At 43.8% G+C, this 19,828-nt stretch overlaps 2 protein-coding genes across 2 annotated transcripts in view; one reads left to right on the top strand and one right to left on the bottom strand.

The window, feature by feature from the left end:
* smap1 (small ArfGAP 1) overlaps positions 1-5,083 on the top strand; it is a 311,358-nt gene extending 306,275 nt beyond the window's left edge. Inside the window, exon 12 of the mRNA XM_067984029.1 lies at positions 2,892-5,083. Within this exon, the coding sequence (XP_067840130.1) occupies positions 2,892-3,026 (135 nt within the window). The 3' untranslated portion in view covers positions 3,027-5,083. The remainder of the gene's footprint in view (positions 1-2,891) is intronic.
* Positions 5,084-6,435: 1,352 nt separating this feature from the next.
* Positions 6,436-19,828, bottom strand: part of b3gat2 (beta-1,3-glucuronyltransferase 2 (glucuronosyltransferase S)) — a 76,149-nt gene continuing 62,756 nt past the window's right edge. The window contains exons 3-4 of the mRNA XM_067983706.1: positions 8,375-8,523; positions 6,436-6,639 (exon numbers count right to left, since the gene is read on the bottom strand). Of these exons, the coding sequence (XP_067839807.1) occupies positions 6,553-6,639; positions 8,375-8,523 (236 nt within the window). The 3' untranslated portion in view covers positions 6,436-6,552. The remainder of the gene's footprint in view (positions 6,640-8,374; positions 8,524-19,828) is intronic.

The raw sequence follows: 19,828 nt of genomic DNA, 5'->3' as shown, positions 1-19,828 counted from the left end.
GATTAACTGAGAAATTAGTGATCTGTACCTTCCTAGCATTCCTCGGTAAGGGAAGAAATTGTGACAGTTGAAAACAGACCTGGAAGCAAAAATTGGAGGGGTAAAAGTACGAAGGTGGTTTTCAAGTTAAATAAGAAATTCAGTTCTGCTGCATCAAATTCAAAATGTTAAATCACCTATTGCAAAAAGTAAATCCTAATTGACACAAATTGTAGGTTTAGTAGTTTTGCATCTATAAACCATCAACCTATAGAATTGACCTGTAAAGCATTAATCTGTATGTACTGTTTATGTCATGGACATAATTCATGAATGACTAATAGTGCAATTATACCATGTTGTGAGTGGTGCAAACAAGCAGATTTTTCATAAAAAGCCCATTTACTCACCCTATCCAAAACCCAGCCCAATAGTCCAGCATGGTTGTCAATTAATCCTTGCAAGGCCTGCCCCGGTCTCTGGCCTACTGAACTTCACAGGGCACCCCACAATTGCCTTGATCCTCAAGCATGCACTACTCCCAGTGAACACACAACCGCACTAATGAAACTAAGGTACTAGTGAATGTAGAGGTACCAGTACACAATTGTCTTTCATTTTGTTTGTTGCTGTTTTCTATTTGGACTGTCGGACCCAACCTTACTTTGGATTATATTTTTTCTCCACTGTGAGCTTTGGACGATCAAAATTTGTGTTGGAGTACAGTTTCTCCAGTACCTTGCACAAATGGTCATTTTTCATTACCACTGACACAGTCGGGTAGATTTTCAACTTGACGCCCAGCCCTCAAACTGGCATTGTGGATCAGCAGCCTCTTATCAAAATCAGCAGCCCTCCAATACCTCATCCAAATAGCCATTCTTCACGTGGTGCAATTTGACAGTGAATGTTGGCAGGCTATTGAAATATTGATACACCCTTTCCATCAGGAGTCACTGCATAGTGTTTGGAGTGGGGGTGGAAGAATAACTATGGTTAACTTCCCCATCATGCACCCTCCTCCCAATAGGCTAGGGGCACATGCACCAATTGTCGACCCCCACCACCGACCTGAATAGGCTTGGGGCAATGACACCATTTGTAGCACCCCCACCACTGACCTGAATAGGCTTGGGGCAATGACACCATTTGTAGCACCCCCACCACTGACCTGAATAGGCTTGGGGCAATGACACCATTTGTAGCACCCCCACCACTGACCTGAATAGGCTTGGGGCAATGACACCATTTGTAGCACCCCCACCACTGACCTGAATAGGCTTGGGGCAATGACACCAATCGTAGTCCCCCAACCCACCACTGACCTGAATAGGCTTGGGGCAATGACACCAATCGTAGTCCCCCAACCCACCACTGACCTGAATAGGCTTGGGGCAATGACACCAATCGTAGTCCCCCAACCCACCACTGACCTGAATAGGCTTGGGGCAATGACACCAATCGTAGTCCCCCAACCCACCACTGACCTGAATAGGCTTGGGGCAATGACACCAATCGTAATCCCCCAACCCACCACTGACCTGAATAGGCTTGGGGCAATGACACCAATCGTAGCCCCCCGCCCCACCACTGACCTGAACAGGCTTGGGGCAATGACACCATCTGTTAGCCCTCCCCGCCCCACCACTGACCTGAACAGGCTTGGGGCAATGACACCATCTGTTAGCAACCCCCCCCACCCCACCACTGACCTGAACAGGCTTGGGGCAATGACACCATTTGTAGTCCATTCCCCCACCGCCCCCAACCACCTACCTGATCAAGATCAGCTAACTTAACACACACCAGAGATTGAACTTGCGACCTTCCTGGTCTCGATGGTTCAGTACTATCGGGGGATGCTCCTGGTGCAAGTTAAAAGAATGTTTACTTTAGTTATCGCAATATTTTGCCCTAATTTCTTTAAATGGAAATGTTGTGGTAAATTAACACGTTTTGCACTTGAACTTGCATTTTTAAATTAAATAATTTTACCTCTGCTGTTTTTCTGTTCTTAACCTATTAGCACACATATGGAAAGCTTGGAGCATTGCTATATAAAGCAATGAATCATATGATGTGCAGTGTCTGTGTGAAAATGAACATTGCTTTTACTGCCAAATTCATGATAAAGCAGTGGATTCCTTTCTGTTGACTGCTGGGAGCAATGCCAGTAATAGTTTTCTAATGGCATCAGTATAAAATGGATTTTTATTTGATATAAATTAGGGATATGTGGTAAAGCAATTGGAGTTTTCCTCTTGTATATAGCGAGTACTTTTAGATAGCAATCAGAATTTTCATACGTTCTTAATTGGATGGTAATTGGACCACCCTGGTAAAATATACCAACAGGCTCTTCAAATTGTAGTTCTCTTTACATCTGTTAACTTGCTTATCAAAAGTTGTGCAAATGACGGTAATGTGTGCAGTCTAAATCTACAGTGTTGCTATCCTAATGGTTGTCAAACATTTTGATGTACAGCACATGCTGTTTTGTTTAAAGTTGATCCTTTCTCTTGTTCTGCAAGCCTATCTTGGGAGAGGAGTTAGGATTGGGTTATTTTTTTTAACATCCTTAGTTCCGTAACTATAAAATGTTTCAGCAAGCAAAAGTCAACCACACGATACTGGACCGGCTGGTCTTTTCCTACTCATCAATTTTGTATGTCCTTTCTTGTTCTCTCTCTCGCAGGCGTATCCGCGCTCATTCTCTCTCGTGCTCTCCTTTTTCTCTTGTGCTGTCCTGATTCTCCTTAGTGTGTGTCTAATTTTTTTTTTCTCCTCTCAAAGACAGCAGTTTAAAAAGTTAGCATGCGGGTTGTCTGACTCACTTACTCAGCATCTGTGTGGGATTTCAGTATTTGTGCTTATGATTTGTAAATGATGTTTTCGTCTCATTGCATTCACAGATGAATCAGCAAATGGCGGGGATGAATCTAACTTGCCCCAGTGGCGTGATGGGCTTCAGCCAGTCTGCAGGCACAATGGGAGGATGGACGGGCAGTCCTGCGGGCCAGACTCTTAGCACTCAGCTGTGGAAATGAAGGGAAATAAGAGCTGAGGTCCCCAACCCTGGAATTATATGTCATCTCTTCATTACATAACAGACTTGTTATTTTATCTATGTAAAAAAAAGAATGCTCTGCGTTTGACTGCTAATATTACCTAGTTGATCTAGTCCATTCCTGGCAGTCTTTTGTTGATTCAGTCTAATGACGTAATTCCCTGGTTAAACTATGGAATAGCAGTTTCAGAAGTTTTCCTTCCACCCCTCCCCCCCCCCCCCACCTCATGTCGTCTTTTTCTAAAATGTATCCATCACAGGCTGTCTGAGCAGTTTACAATAAATTGTGATGATATTGTTACCTGACTTGTAGCTAGTACTTGTACTGCTAGGGAAAAGGAAGTGAATTGTCATTTTAGCGACCTCCTCCATCCAAAAACCCAATACTCTGTAATAATAATCACCTAAAGTCCCTGTAGAAGAAATTGTATGAACTGATGTGTGTTAAATAACTAAGTGTAAGTGTGTTTAAAAAGCTGTTCCTGGAATACCAACCATCTTTTATTTTTGTTCCAACCATTTTTTTGTTGATGTGATATTATGATGTGGAGCAAATAAAAGAAAGCAAAGTTAGGAGAAGAAAAATAAATCTGGATGGTAGAGTTAATGATTGAACTTTTGGTTGGGTTTAGATCCCAGGAATTGAAAACAAAATACATACATTGCAACTCAGGTTTGAATTTTTTTTACTGCAATTGGCAAATTACTCATTCCTAGCTGGCTATTCCAGAGGTACCTATAGCTTGTCGCAGGTTAACCTGTCGATAAACTTGCTACTTTCTCTGCATAAAGCCTTCCCCCCCTCCCACAGGTGGTTGATCTGTACCCACTTCTTTTACCCCCCTCTTCCTTCCCCCCCCCCACACCTTGAAAAAAGCTATCAGTAAGTAGATTGGTTTAAATGTTAAAAGACAAAGCAGTTCTAATATTGACTATGTAATGCAAACTTAATCAGACTGTCAAATGTGATTTGACATGTTAACCTGTTACAAGGTACACAGGTAAATAGGTAACACACACTCTTAAGTGTCTGCTATAAATCAGTGTTTAACAAAGCTGCAATTATCTCATCTATTTAAAACAAAAGTTTAGTAACACTGCTAGAAATAATTAATATGTTTAGGAGGTTGCAATAGCACGATAACTTGTAATTACTGGCTCTGTAAATATAGAATTGTAACCAGCCTATACTTTTCAGTGTTGTGGCTAATGTTAATTTATTTTGGCCATCAGTCATGAACTATTCACTTCACACACAATGCCACTAAATATTGCATCATTAGCTCAATTAATATCAAATGTCTGACATTAATGTTCTAAGTTTTCAACTATTTGAGCCAATTGTGATTCAATGTCTGTGGGTCTTTGAAAAAGCAAGCAAAAGGAATATGTTCAGTGTTTTTACTCCTTATTTTATGATGCCCTTTTTCATCACCATCACCTAAATGAGAACCCTCCCTGAGGAGGTAAGCTTTAGTTAATGGATCGGGATGCAGCAGCAAAACACTCGGGCAGAAATTCCGATTCTCTGCTCACCAGCCCATGATTTACTGCCCATTTCCATTGAAAGACAGAAAATCGCAGGCTGACAGGCACAGAATTCAAATTTCTATCCCTTTAATATTTTAAACAAAAACCGTACCAATTACAAATTATTGATGCACATCATGCAATGTTGTTACACCTTAAACAGTTTATAGTTCTGTATTCACAGGTTTTAAAATAGTATTAATAGTGGTATAAGAGTGTTTAAACATGCTATAGTAATATAAATAACTGGCTTTTTAAAAGCTGTTGCGCATTATAGCTTTGTTAAACCTGAACTGCTAGTTAGTAACAGATACTTAAAGTGAAGGGTTACCAACTAAGTGCACCAAACATGAACAGGGTTACTGTGCATAGCACTTCTTGAAACCTTGAATCTCCCTAGAGCTACATCCAGGTTTATTACTGTGATTGTGTTTACATTTTATGGTGCCTAGTATAGCAAGTATGTTATTTCCCTGTATTAAATCAATTAAACCACTATCTATTGTGCATGTTTTGTCTCTTAGAATTATTTCATTTGTTGTTTGCTGTCCTGGGCTGGGAATACTATTGGGTGCATTCACACTGGCCCAGAATTTGCTGGAGCAGAGCATTTCACAGTGTGTCCTGTTAGTTAGACTTGTTCCTGCACCCTTCAGCCCAGAAATTTTTTGCTCACAAAGTTGCTGGAAGTGCGAGCTGATAACGGCGTGATGAGAGCTTGGTGAACAACGGGACCGACAGTCTATCTCCTTAACCAATGAGATTTAAGGATTGAGGAATAAACAGAGGAACGACAGAGAAGGAGGATGAATTAGATTGAGTGAATTCAATGTCAAGTCAGGTACAGAAAGAGAGGGAAAGAAAGATTGGATTAAGAGAGAGAGAAAAAAAAGAGACAGAAAGGAAAAGTGAGGCATTTAAACAAAAATTGACATTTTTAAAACCTCAGCCTGAAGGAATGAGACTCCATACTTTTAATTGTTCACTTTCTGGGCAAGAGAGGTTGATTGGCAGTCATTAACAATTATCACATCGTTAAGGATACTTACACTGATAATTACTACACTGAAGTTTCTGTGGCACGTTTAATGGGCAATTAACATGCAAATGCAGCAACTTCATGAAAATCACGGGGAGGTTAAGCGCGCAATCCCATTTTTGCAAAGCTAATGGCGGAGCGGTGCAAATCATCCAGCAACTTGTGGCGATTTGCAATTCACGGGGTATCTCTTCCTCACCACAAGTTGCTGGCCAATTTGCACATTAATAACGGTGTGCATTGTTCACACCAATCAGTAAATTCTGGGCCATTATAACTGCGCCAGTGCTAACCAGTTTTGTATCGCACTAACACTGTGGTTATAGTGTAAATGCGATCTGAATCAGGGCCCAAACTAACACCAGAGCAAAGTGTGTTAAGACTCCCTGTGCAGGTGGACTCACTCTGTTTCACTTCAGTCAGTTCTGGCCTGAACAGCTGATTTACACTGTGCACATTTAGTGTCAGTGTGAGTGGTTTTAGCTTTGCACTAAACTTGTGCAGTGTGAATGCACCAATTAGTGTATTGCTGTTCATCCACCTTGTGGTGCATTCAGTTTCTGTGTTAAGTAATGTGCTTGAAGTGTTATGAAGTCATCAATTGTCATCACCTTGTGGAAGAGCCTTTTTTTTTAGTGTGTAATTTGAAACAAGCAGATATGAGTGATTCAACTACACAAGCAGCGCACTGTTTATTGAAATGAATGTAGTGCTAAGAAACATGCAGATGGACACGTATGAAACTTTTGTAAACTTTTTTTTGAAATTGATGCTGCTGTGAACTATTTTGCCTTGAAAAATGTCCCAAGTGAATAGCGTCCTCTTCCTGCTGCTGTCACAGGTCCATTTTGTAAACTGTTCTGGCGCAGTTTCTCCAGGGCGCATGCTAAGCTACCTGTGTTCCAGATAACCCTCGATATTGTCAGAACAGTGATTTCTACACTTCGATGTTAATTACATCCTGGTTGTGTTTAGGCTCAAATACAAGGTTTGCCTTCTCTGTCCGTGTGTGCCAAACAAGCACCTAAAATATTAAAAAAATGAGAATTAGTTTTTGAATAAATAAAATCATATAGCACAGACTGAGGCCAATTGGCCCATCTTGTTTGTGCTGGCTCTTTGAAACAGCTATCCAATTAGTCCCACTCTGCTGCTCTTTCCCCATAGCCCAGCAAATTTCTCCTTTTCAAGTATACAATCCCCTTCTGAAAGTTACTACTAAAGTTACTTTTCAGGCAGTGTATTCCAGATCATAACTCGTTGCGTAAAAAAAATGTCTCCTCCTTTCATCCCCTGGATTTTTTGCCAATTATCTTAAATCTGTGTCCTCTGGTTACTGACCCTTCTGCCAATGGAAACAGTTTTTCCCTATCTACTTTATCAAAGCCTCACAGAATTTTGAACACCTCTATCAAATCTCCCCTTAATCTTCTCTGCCCTAAAGAGAACAATCCCAATAAATCTAAATCATGAACTTTACCTACCAATCTATTTTGTAAGGAGGCTTTTTAAAAATTCATTCATGGGATGTGGGCGTCGCTGGCAAGGCCGGCATTTATTGCCCATCCCTAATTGCCCTTGAGAAGGTGGTGGTGAGCCGCCTTCTTGAACCGCTGCAGTCCGTATGGTGAAGGTTCTCCCACAGTGCTGGTTACTTCACTTATAAATCTATGCAGGATTTAAATTTCTATAGCACTAAATTTCTGTCCCCCCGCCACCCCCATTGCCTTAGTTATAGTGCAATTTTGGGTGACCTGGCTCCTCGTTTTACTTTGGACTCCTGCATTATTAATGACATATAAATGTTCATAACCTAAGATTGGAAGATGATACAGTTCCTCAATAAAGCAAGTTGTCACTCCCAGGATTTTCTCAGAAATTTGGCTGTCATCTTTTGAGTTGAGTATTTAGAAGTTTATCATACTGTTACTCAATTTAATTCACGACAATCCCTTCATTTTGAGATCAATTAGAGATGATGGAAAGGTAAATTTGTGTTGGGAAATTTCTTGGGATTCAGCCCATGACGATCCTGTTTCATAATCCAACATAATTTTCCAACTATATATCTTAATGCCACATTCCTCTACTCAGTGCTTAAAGATATTTTTAGATAATGGAACTATTCCCAAACCATACCCCTTCCTCGTTTTGTTGGCATAAGCTAGTACTTGTACCTTCTGCTTCAAATCCTGGATTTCCCCCTGATGCCTCTTCTCCTATTCTTTGCATTTGTTTGTGCCTCTGTCCTAAAGAAATTGATTTGTGTTCATATCAATTCCCTAGCTGTAGAATCCACCCCCTTTATCACCACAGGGCAGATCCAACAACCTAAAAATGCTTGGGCGAAAGATTCATGCAGTTGCAGTTACTCGCAAGTTGTCAGCATAACTTTAAAGCGACTCCACACCTGCACCAGTCTTGCATACGTGCAGTTAGTTCAAAGTTGCATTTGGAACTTTTAAACAATGTGGCTGGGACCGTCCTCAATATCAGGAAAAGCTCCATATGGGCCAATAATGGCAAAAGTACAAGAGGCCGGGCTCAATGGCGATTATTACTAGTGGAAAATGTTTAGCCTTGCCACAAGCAGCATTTTTCATTAGAAGCACTTGGAGTGTCTTCCCCCCACCACCCCAACTGGAGGGGTCTCCTCAACAGCAAGGGTCCTTTACAGAACTACTTCGATGGCGAGCTTGCCATTGGAGTCAGCAAAGGGCACACAAGAGGTGGTTGACTGTTAGCGAGTGGAGTCATACCTTGGTGCAGTTAGCAGCTTTTGGCTCCAGTTCCTGGACGGTTGTAATTTGTTTCAGAAAGTCTGATTCCTGCATTCCCGGCTGGGATCCACCCCGCTTGAAGACAGCTTTGGGATTTGATAGAATAACTTGCAGATTCACAGCAAATCCTATTGGGAAAACAAAATGAGACTCTTAGGTTTTTTGTAATGTGTTCATATTCTCTAGAAGCCCCCCCCCTGAAGAAGTAGTTCCGTAATACCTCCCACGGTTACAGAACTCGTCCCCATTTAAACTGTGGATTCCACTGTGCCTAATCAACAAATGACTGCTTTTGAGCATTCCTCTGCATATGCAGTTTAAAAGACATGGGGCCAGAATTTGCTGTGAAAATAATGGTGGGGCCAATAGCTCTCGCCGTTATTTATGCGTAAATGGTACAGCAGCTTCAGGCGAGGGGCAGATGTGTGGTTAAATGTGAAAATCCAAAAGTTGCTGTTCGAGTTGGGCCACTCCGCCATTAGCTTCATGAAAACAGCATCTCACCCTTAGCTTCCCTGTTTTTTAGGAACTTGCCGTATTTGCTCATTAAACTCGCCACAAAAAGTTAAGTCTTGTCACTTTAAGCGTACATACCCTTTTAATGACATGATAAGTGTTAGTTACTGCCAATCAACCTCTCGCACCAAAAATTAACTACAAGTGTGGCGTCTCATTCCTTCAGGTTTTTAATTTTTTGGGGCGATTTTAAAAATGTTAAATTTAAATTTTTTTCTTACTTTTACTTGGTCTCTTTTTTTCTCTCAATCCAGTCTTTCTTTCCCTCTATTTCTCTTTCTCTATCCAATTTAACATTGAATTCACCCCCTTTAATTCACTTTCCTTCTCAGTCCTTCCTGTGTTTATTTCCCAATCTCCTGGTTAAGGAAATACCCTGTTGTTTGCCCTGTTGATTCAGGTCCCAGTTGTCCTGTTCCTGTTTCCCTCGCCGTACCGTTATCAGCTCGCACTTTCAGCAATGTTTTGAGCTGAAGGGTGCAGGAGCAAGTCTAACTAACACCAGACACTGTTACAGCAAAATCTGGCCCAATGGTCTGTAATTTCCTGGTGTATCGCTGGAGTCTTCTAAATAATCCAGTTTTTGTTAGCTATCTCTGGAACCTCTTCATGATCACACAAAAATACCAGTTAAAGCTCCATTAATTTCACTACCACCTTTTAAGACCCCATGGGTACAAGTTGTCCAGGACAGGTAGCTATTGCTGAAAACTTGAATTCCTTAGAGTTGCCAACAGTCCTAGGATTAAGTATATCTAATCCCAAACTGAGGGTTAGTACTATGCTTGTTATTTTTTTCACACAGCCATACACTCGAGCACAACACAGTACATTGGCATACAAGCACTGTTTGCAGGGGTCTCCGGCAGCCAGCAATTTTAACACATGTTCCTATTCTATTTTGGGAGGCCCGCAACGGACCCAGTGTCACAGAATCCAGCTGCACCCACCCTGGAGAATTTAGATCGTGAGCTTGTGGAGGTGGCACTGGGTGAGTCGTAGCTGGTCAGAAAGGTGACCTGCATCCTTCCTCAGATACAGGGCCTATGGGTTCGGATCTCCGGAGTCCTGGCCAACATTTATCCCTCAACCAACATCACTGAAACAGATTACCTGGTCATTATCACATTGCTGTTTGTGGGAGCTTGCTGTGCACAAATTGGCTGCCGCACTTCCTACATTACAACAGTGACTACACTTAATTGACTGTGAAGCACTTTGGGAGGTCATGAAAGGCGCTATATAAATGCAGGTCTTTCTCACGGGGCCTGCTTACAAAAGAAGATTGCTGCGTCAGCACTATCATTTGACTCGTAAAGCAATTCCTGCAAGGTGGGGCTAAGAGTGAGGAGAGGTCCACCAGCTGCAGTTGTGTACAGTTGCGTCTTGGCGCTATAGTCTACCATGGAGCAAGAGGCATCCCCAGGGATATCGGTCAAGGTGCTGTCAGCCCTAAGCCCTGTTGAAGTAATTCTTTGTCAATGCTCAGATTGCTGTTACAGAGGCAGTGGGCTGCAACATTCAACAAGGGCTCTCCACTGTCATTGACATTATGGTTGCGTTGAGAGAACCTGCCACCCAGAGGTCTGCTCCCCTTCTGGATAGGCCAAGGTGCAGAGGCACGGCTGGAGTGGGCACAGATGAGGCCGCTGTCAACGTGAGGCCACACCGAGCCTTCCTTTGGCAATAGACCTCCCAGAATGTGGGTAGGACCAGTCAGCCCCTGCAACAGTGCATGTGGTGGAAGCAGGTCCCTTTCGGGAGCCAGTGCAAAGGCCAATTTTTTTGGAGTACTTGCTTACTGGCAGGTAGTCTCACCTGCAGCTCAGACATATTGGGAAACTGCGGGCAACGTCGCCATGTTTTCCCAATATGGAGGTCCGGCAGACAAGCTTCCCCTCCAGGAGTGGCCCCACAGATCCACTCCATTCCCACTGAGACTCTGAGCCATTGGATAGTGACTTAGACGAAGCCTCGGGTCAGGTGTTACAAAGATGCACTTTCATTAATGGGAAGCTCCAGAGCAAAAATCAAGGAAAATCACATCTCTATTGCACAATGTAGGGAAATAAATTGGTTGCACTTTATTTATCCTTTGTTTAAAATTTTAAGATTTTAAAATTCTCATCCTTGTTTTTAAATCCTTCCATGGTCTCGCCCCTCCCTATCTCTAACCTCCTCCAGCCCTACAACCCTCCAAGATCTCTGCTCCTCTAATTCTGGCCTCTTGCACATCCCTGATTTTCATTGTTCCACCATTGGTGGCATTGCTTTCAGCTGCCTCAGCCCTAAGCTCTGGAAATCCCTCCCTAAACCTCTCCACCTCTCTGCCTCACTCTCCTCCTTTAAGTCGCTATTTAAAACCTACCTATGTCACCGCTTGTCCTAATATCTCTTTATGTGACTCGGTATCAAATTTTTGTCTGATAACGCTCCTGTGAAGCGCCTTGGGATGTTTTACTACGTTAAAGGTGCTATATAAATGTTGTTGTTGACTAGAGTTTCTCTGACAATGCAGAATAAGGTAGCAACAGCATGGATGGTAGTGGAGACAGTGCAGGGTTCAATGCTGGTGATTGTGTGGGCCACCTGATTGAGTATCTATGAATCAGGGTTCGTTATCTAGTGCAGTCGGATCTCCCTTTGGTCTTCAATCTTCTCTTCCATCAAAATCAGGGAGGAAGGCGCACATAATTGAGGACCCATGATATCAGCTCAATTGCAGCAACCATTGATGGAGTAGCCCAGTTTGAAGAACATACTTCCTGAAAAACAACACTAGCTGCAATGGTCATTTAAATTGGCGGAGTTATCAGTGGGCGGAACATCTGCATGATACCAGCAAATGGAGGGCTGCACAGCATTTACATAAACATTATTACCATTTTGTGTGGGAACTATTTACACCGGCAGGAAGTGCAGAGCAAGAAATGGTGCCGCGCACACTCGGAGTGGAAACCCAGTGACTTTAGGAAGAAATAAATTTACGCTCCCTGTTTGCATAATTAGCGCCACTCAAAAAATTCCCCCAATTGTTTCCCTCCTTCTGTACCAGATTAGGTAAGTATTTCAGCTGTGATTTAGTCTAAGATATGGATCAAGGCTGACGCATTTCTCATTTATTTCCATTAATGGAATGGATTTGTATCATTTTTTTGTTTCTAACCTTTAGCAAGTGTTTGATTGAATTTTCTTCTTCAACTGTTGCAGAATGCTAAGTTTTTTTTTCCAGTTTCCTCCCCTTCTCAGGGCGCTGATTCTTGCGGGCGCCAACTGTCCTCAGGTATGTCCCCATTTTTCAGATGGGAACCTAGACAGCGAGCTACTCAGCAGCGGGAGGCATCGCACCCGAGACGGACTCCCATCCTCAACCCTTTAAATACTTGAATTCCAGGTGAGGCATTAAAAACAGTGGGAATGATTATTGGTTTCAGCCAAGCCAGGAATGGCAGTTGGGTACTAAAGAAAGAACTTGCATTTAAATAGCGCCTTTCATGTCCTCAGGACGTCCCAAAGCTCTTCACAGTGTTTGTCCACTCTTCAAGTGGTAGTCACTTAAACTGTAGGGAAATGTGGCAGCCAATTTACGCACAGCAAGGTCTCATAAACAGCAATGGCAGATGTTATGTCTGTGCACCAAGTACATTCCAAAAGGGGTCATGCGACAGTAATTGGGAACAGGAGCGCTGGCTGATTGTTTCCACCTGCTATGCTGGATTATGATGGCCAACTCCAGCACCCTTCCCCACCCTGGCTGAGATCAGCTAACTCAGCACAGAGCAACCCTGGGATCCTCCTGCATTATTTGACTCAGTGTCACACCCCACTAAGCGATCAGGGAGGTTAAATGTTTATTTGTACAAAATTATAGGGAGAAATGACTAAAAGGGAAATTTGAACCTGATGACTGTACCAAGGCAGGTGTCTAGTAAAATGCATTCACGCAATCTGATGGATGGCAGATGTTATGTATCAAGCTTTGTTTCGCATTGATTGCAGAACAGCCTCAGCCAGCAATCTAATATATACTTCAAAAGGCCTCAGATCAGTTGATACACTTGTGCTTTATTCAGTAATCAATCTCCTTCATTCTGTGCTAGCACATTACAGCGTTCTCTATTTGTTGCATTGACCTTGTGCTTTCCACTTCGTAGCAACAGTTATTCTGGATGGTGAAAGTGCTGAGAAAATACAGATCAGCTGCTCTTTAAGTTTCTGCAGATTACCTGAAATCCATGCATCGGTTCACAGTTAAACCCAAGTCTCTGGTAACAGGAACTTTTGAAAATTTGTAACCCTTTAAATACTTGAATTCCAGGTGAGGCATTAAAAACAGTGGGAATGATTATTGGTTTCAGCCAAGCCAGGAATGGCAGTTGGGTACTAAAGAAAGAACTTGCATTTATATAGCGCCTTTCATGTCCTCAGGATGTCCCAAAGCTCTTCACAGTCTTTGTCCACTCTTCAATTGGTAGTCACTTAGACTGTAGGGAAATGTGGCAGCCAATTTACGCACAGCAAGGTCTCATAAACAGCAATGAGATAAACGATCAGATTACCTGTTTTAGTTATGTTGGCTAAGGAATATATATTGGACAGGACACCGGGGAGAACCCCCCTGCTCTTGTGATTTTTCTCCCCTCCCTAACATGATCATTGAGGCCACTTGTAGTTTCCCAGCGCTGCCACTCCAGCTGAGATCAGTCAACTCAGCTCAGGCTGGGGATTAAGCATGGCACCTTCTGGTCTGTGTGGTTCAGCTCTGCACAGGGCAATACTAACAATGCCATCAGCGGAACCACATCACTGCATCTTTCTACAGAATTACATAGAATCCACAGCAAAAAAACAGGCCATTCGGCCCAACAAGCCTATGCCGGTGTTTGTACTCCACACGAGCCTCCTCCCACTCTTATTACCTCTTCCCACCCTGCCCCCATATCCATCTATTTCCTCATGTATGCTAACATATTCTAACATCTACTTTCTATTATCATGTGACTTGCAGTGGATTATACACCTTTCTGCGGCTGCCAGGGACACGGTAAGAATAACATTAACTGGAATCTTTCACATCTGAAAGATGGCACCTCTGACAGTGCAGCACTCCCTCAGTACTGCACTGGAGTGTCAGCCTGGATTATGTGCTCAAGTCCTGGAGTGGGGCTTGAACCCACGATCTTCTGATTCAGAGGCCAGAGTGCTACTGATTCAAGGCTGACACTTAGGGGTAAATTTTAAGGTCGAGCCGGGAAGAGAGCGAGGTGGGGTGATTTCCGGACGGGAAACCGGAAGTATGGGTTTCCTGGATGTTCTTAGGATTTTGACGTAAGGACATCTTTCAATTTTTTTCAGTAGGTTTCCCGCCCGACAGCCAGCCAGATTGGGTGCAGGTGAAAGATGTGGGTTTGGTTCTTAAAGAATACTTTGCATCTGTCTTCACAAAGGAGAGGGATGATGCAGAGATTGAAGTTAAGGAGGAGGCGTGTAAAATATTGGATCAGATAAACATAGTGAGAGAGGAAGTATTAAGGGGATTTTAGCATCTTTGAAAGTGGATAAATCATCAGGGCCGGATGAAATGTATCCCAGGCTGTTATAAAGAAACCAGGGAGGAAATAGCGGAGGCTTTAACAATCATTTTCCAAATTTCACTGGATACAGGCGTAGTGCTGGAGGATTGGAGGACTGCTAACATTGTACCGTTGTTTAAAAAGGAGTGAAGGATAGACAGAGTAATTACAGGCCAGTCAGTCTAACCTCGGTGGTGGGCAAATTATTGGAATCAATTCTGAGGGACAAGATAAACTGTCACTTTGAAAGGCACGAACTAATCAAGGACAGTCAGCACGGATTTGTTAAGGGGAGGTCGTGTCTGACTAACTTGATTGAATTTTTCGAGGAGGTGACAAGGAGGATCGATGAAGGTAGTGCAATTGATGTAGTCCACATGGATTTTAGCAAGGCTTTTGACAAGGTCACACATGGCAGAGTAGTCAAAAAAGTACAAGCCCATGGGATCCAAGGGAAAGTGGCAAATTGGATCCAAAATTGGCTCAGTGGCAGGAAGCAAAGGGTAATGGTCGTCGGGTGTTTTTGCGACTGGAAGGCTGTTTCCAGGGGGTGCCACAGGGCTTGGTACTAGGTCCTTTGCTTTTTGTGGTATACATTAATGATTTGGACTTAAACGTATTGGGCATGATTAAGAAATTTGCGGATGACACAAAGATAGGCCGTGTGGTTGATAGTGAGGAGAAAAGCTGTAGACTGCAGGAAGATATCAATGGACTGGTCAGATGGGCAGAAAAGTGGCAAATGGAATTCAATCCAGAGAAGTGTGAGGCAATGCATTTGGGGACAGCAAAAAAGGCAAGGGAATACACAATAAATGGGAGGATACTGAGAGGTGTAGAGGAAGTGAGGGACCTTGGAGTGCATGTCCACAGATCCCTGAAGGTAGCAGGACAGGTAGATAAGGTGGTTAAGAAGGCAAATGGAATGCTTTCCTTTATTAGCCGAGGCATAGAATATAAAAGCAGGGATGTTGTGCTGGAACTGTATAAAACACTAGTTAGGCCACAGCTTGAGTACTGCGCACAGTTCTGGTCACCACATTACAGGAAGGATGTGATTGCACTAAAGAGGGTGCAGAGGAGATTTACGATGATATTGCCACGACTGGAGAATTTTAGCTATGAGGAAAGATTGGACAGGCTGGGGCTGAGGGGTGATTTGATTGAGGTGTACAAAATTATGAGGGGCCTAGATAGAGTGGATAGGAAGGACCTATTTCCCTTAGCAGAGGGGTCAATAACCAGGGGGCATAGATTTAAAGTGAGTGGTAGAAGGATTAGAGCTGAAATGAGGACATTTTTTTTTCACTCTGAGGGTGGTGGGGTCTGGAACTCACTGTCTGAAGAGCCGTGACCTGCAGGGCTACGGACCAAATGTGGGAAAGTGGGATTAGGCTGGGTGGCTCATTTCTCAGCCGGCGTGGACACGATGGGCCGAATGGCCTCCTTCTGAGCCGTAAATTTTCTATGATTCAAGATTGACAGGCTGGCTGTCAGTCGGACTGGAGAGCAGCCAAGGAACGGATGCTAGCAGGTAAGTCTTAGATCCGGGGGAGGGGGGAGGTTGTCGGTCATGGTGGGTGGGGGTCGGACATCGGTGGGGGGGGGGGGGGGCGGGGGGCGGACATCGGTGGGGGGGGGGGGGCGGGGGTCGGACATCGGCGGGGGGAGGGGAGTTGGAGTTCGTGGGGGGGGTCGGTCGTGGGGGGGGTCGGTCGTGGGGGGGGTCGGTCGGTCATGTGTGTGGGATCGGGGCAGGTAAGCTTGTTGGGCCTGAAGGGATCACTCCTGCTCCTCCGGGCCCACAAGCTGTGCAATAAAGGCACTTACCTATTGAACCGAACCTTCTCGCCTCCTCTTACGTGGCGTGAGGCAGAAGACCAGGGAATCCCGGCCCCCAGGAGTTAAAAATAAAAAACCTATTAAAATGGAGGCCTGCAGCCTCCTTAAAAGATTTCACTGACCGACCCGCCTCCTGAGAGCGGGTTAGTCACCCACCCCCGTGGGCGGGTTGCAGGCGAGTTGGGGTTGAGTTTTACTTTTTTTTTACAATTTTTACCTTCCCACCAGCTCCCAACCCACCTGTTCTTGGCATTAAAATTTACCCCCTAATGTCTAATACCAGGCCGGTGCGCTCCCAGTACCACTGGGAAACAGCTAGACCCATCTTGTACACTAGTGCTGCAGTGAGATAAGGTGCAGGCAGCATTTCACACTGTGGTCCAGCATTACTTAGGAAACATAATTGAATGGTAAGTGTTGGTAGGGATTCTCATCGTATATTAAGCTGCAGAAACTCCCCCTCCTCCCAGTTTTCTCCCTCGTCTTTCGCTGGGATATAGTTCCAAGGCTGTTCGTCCTGCAACCAAGTGACCATCATTCCTGTATGAGCCTGGACCGTGAGTGTCATCAGGTCACATGACCACTTTGGGTTTGGGGGGAGGGGCGCAAATCACAGCCCAGCCTGATCCTGTTCTCATCCTATCATAGAAGAATCATGGAATCATGCAGCACAGAAGGAGGCCATTTGGCCCATTGTGCCTGTGCCGGCTCTTTGAACTATCCAATTAGTCCCACTCCCCTGCTCTTTTCCCTGTAGCCCTGCAAATTTTTCCTTTTTAAGTATTTATCCAATTGTCTTTTGAAAGCTGTTATTGAATCTGCTTCCACCGCCCTGAAAGGCAGCGCATTCCGGATCATAACAACTCGCTGTGTTTAAAAAAAAGTCTCCTCGTCTCCCGTCTGGTTCTTAAATCTGTGTCCTCTGGTTACCGACCCTCCTGCCAGTGGAAACAGTTTCTCCTTATTTACTCTTATCAAAACCCTTCATAGGTCCATGCAAGTGCACTTTCCAGCAGGATTCAATGAATTTCCAGCAGGAGCAGGAATCCTGGCTGATTTTTTTCGTTCTCTCTAACCCATGATCACTGAGGTCAATTGTAGTTTGCCAGCACTGCTGTCCTAGCTGAGATTATCTCCCTCAGCACAGGCTATGGATCCAGCAAAGGACCTACGAACTCCTTCTGCACTCTCATTGACCTCATTAGCTCTTCACTACCCTGCCCAAATGGCAGTTCTTCATGTGTGATCCTAGATGTTCCTGGACTAGTAAAATAGAGGCCTGGACTAATAATCCGGAGAATGTGCGTTCACATCCCATCATGGAAGTTTGAGAATTTGAATTCAGTTTTAAAAAATCTGGAAGTAAAAAGCTTGTATCAGTAAAAGTGACTGTTGGATTGGCAAAAGAACCAAAGGCAACATGAGGAAAAACCTTTTTGACTGATCTGGAATGTGCTGCCTGAAAGGTTGGTGGAAGCAGATTCAATCGTGGATTTCAAAAAGGAATTGGATAAATAGTTGAAGGGAAAAAATTTGCAGGGCTACGGGGAAAGAGCGGGGGAGTGGGACTAATTGGATTGCTCTTGCAAAGAGCCGGCACGGACTCGATGGGCCGAACGGCCTCCTTATTCTATAATTCTATTCTTCCTGGTCTGTGTGGTTCAGTTCCACACAGACCAGTGCATTTACCAACCATGTCATCAGCAGAGCCACATCTTCCTATAGGAAGCTTTTAATATATAAATTCTATTAAGGCGTGACTTGCAGTGGGATTATACTTCTTTCTGTCACTGCCAGGGACACCAACGGGGAAAGGAAAGTCTGTTTAGAGTAAAGAAAAAACTTATATCACACCTTTCAGATCCTCAGGGTTGCAGTCAATGAAGTTACTGTCGATGTAGGCAAATATGCCAGCTAGTTTACACACAGCAAGGCCCCCGATAAAACAGGAGTGGGAGGAAGCTTGTGTGGAGCATAAACACTGGCATGGACCAGTTGGGCCGAATGGCCTGTTTCTGTGCTGTACATTCTATGTACTTCTATGTAAAAACAGTAGTGAGATAAATGAGCAGTTAGTCTGTTTTAGTGAGCTTAAGGGATAAATGTTGGCCTGGACACCAGGAGAACTTCCCTGCTCCTCTTCAAATAATGCCATGGGATCTTCTACATCCACCTGAACGGGCAGACAGGGCCTCGGTTTAACATCTCACCTGAAAGACAGCACCTCAGTACTGCACTGAAGTGTCAGCCCAGGTTATGTGCTTAAGTCTTGGAGTGGGGTTTGAACCCACAACCTTCTGACTCGGAGGCCTGCATGCTACCGTATCACTGAGTCAATTTCTCTGTCTAAAAGTGTATAGTGATATATGTAAAAAATGCATGGTATTATAAATATTTGCCTTCTGTCAGAAAATATCATTGTCGTAGTTGCTGCGCAGAGATCTGCCATTTTGGGTCTTCATTCTCCCTCAAATGGAAAGCTTTACCCAATGAAATCACCAGAATGATAACAGGGCTAAACGGGTTAAATTATGAGGACAGGTTGTATTCCCTTGAGTGTAAAAGGTTAAGGGGTGATCTAATTGAAGTATTTAAGATGATTAAAGGATTTGATAGGGTAGATAGAGAGAAACTATCTCCTCTGGTGGGGGAGTCCAGAACCTTAAAATTTGAGCTAGGGCGTTTAGGGGTGATGTCAGGAAGCACTTTTTCATGCTAAGTGTAGTGAAAGTCTGGGGAAACTCTCCCCCAAATGTATTTCAAAATGAACTTAATCAGGAAGGAAAATCTAAGGGAGTAAATACCAATTGGAGTGCTCCCTCCATCTTTATCTGAAAATAGTTGTTACCTGTCAGAAAATATTATCAAAGAAGCCTGACAGAGACCTGCCATTTTGAGTCTCCACTCTGAGGCCTATGTCACAGGGAGAGGCTGCATCGATCCTGAGTGGCTCCATTGATTGCAACGTGGAGTTGCACATCAGACCAGCCGAGGAGCCAGTCCAGAGCCACACAACCCCAGAAAACATTACCCAAACAGTAGGGTTATTTTTAAAGGTCAATCCCTTTGGATTCACCTCCAAAACCTACCTGAGGTGATAATCTCAACGGAGTGAATGGAGCTGCCAATCCCAGCCACTTACATCACAGAGTATTTAGGAACAGGAATAGGCCATTCAGCCCCTTGAGCCTGTTCTGCCATTCAATTAGATCATGGTGGATCTGTAACTTAACTCCATTTACCCGCCTTGGTTCCATATTCCTTAATACCCGTCCCTAACAAAAATCTATCAATCTCCGTTTTGAAATTTTCAATTGACCCCCAGCCTCAACAGCCTTTTGGGGGAGAGAGTTCCAGATTTCCACTGCTCTTTGTGTGAAGAAATGCTTTCTGACATCATCCCTGAACGGCCTAGCTCTAATTTTAAGGTTATGCCCCCTTGTTCTGGACTTCCCCCACCGGAGGAAATAGTTTCTCCCTATCATGTCATTTAATCATCTTA

The sequence above is a fragment of the Heptranchias perlo genome, chromosome 5, assembly GCF_035084215.1.
Source record: "Heptranchias perlo isolate sHepPer1 chromosome 5, sHepPer1.hap1, whole genome shotgun sequence".
In the NCBI taxonomy this organism is placed as follows: domain Eukaryota; kingdom Metazoa; phylum Chordata; class Chondrichthyes; order Hexanchiformes; family Hexanchidae; genus Heptranchias; species Heptranchias perlo.
Note: the sequence above shows the minus strand (reverse complement) of the source record. Positions and strands in the feature narration are given on the sequence as shown.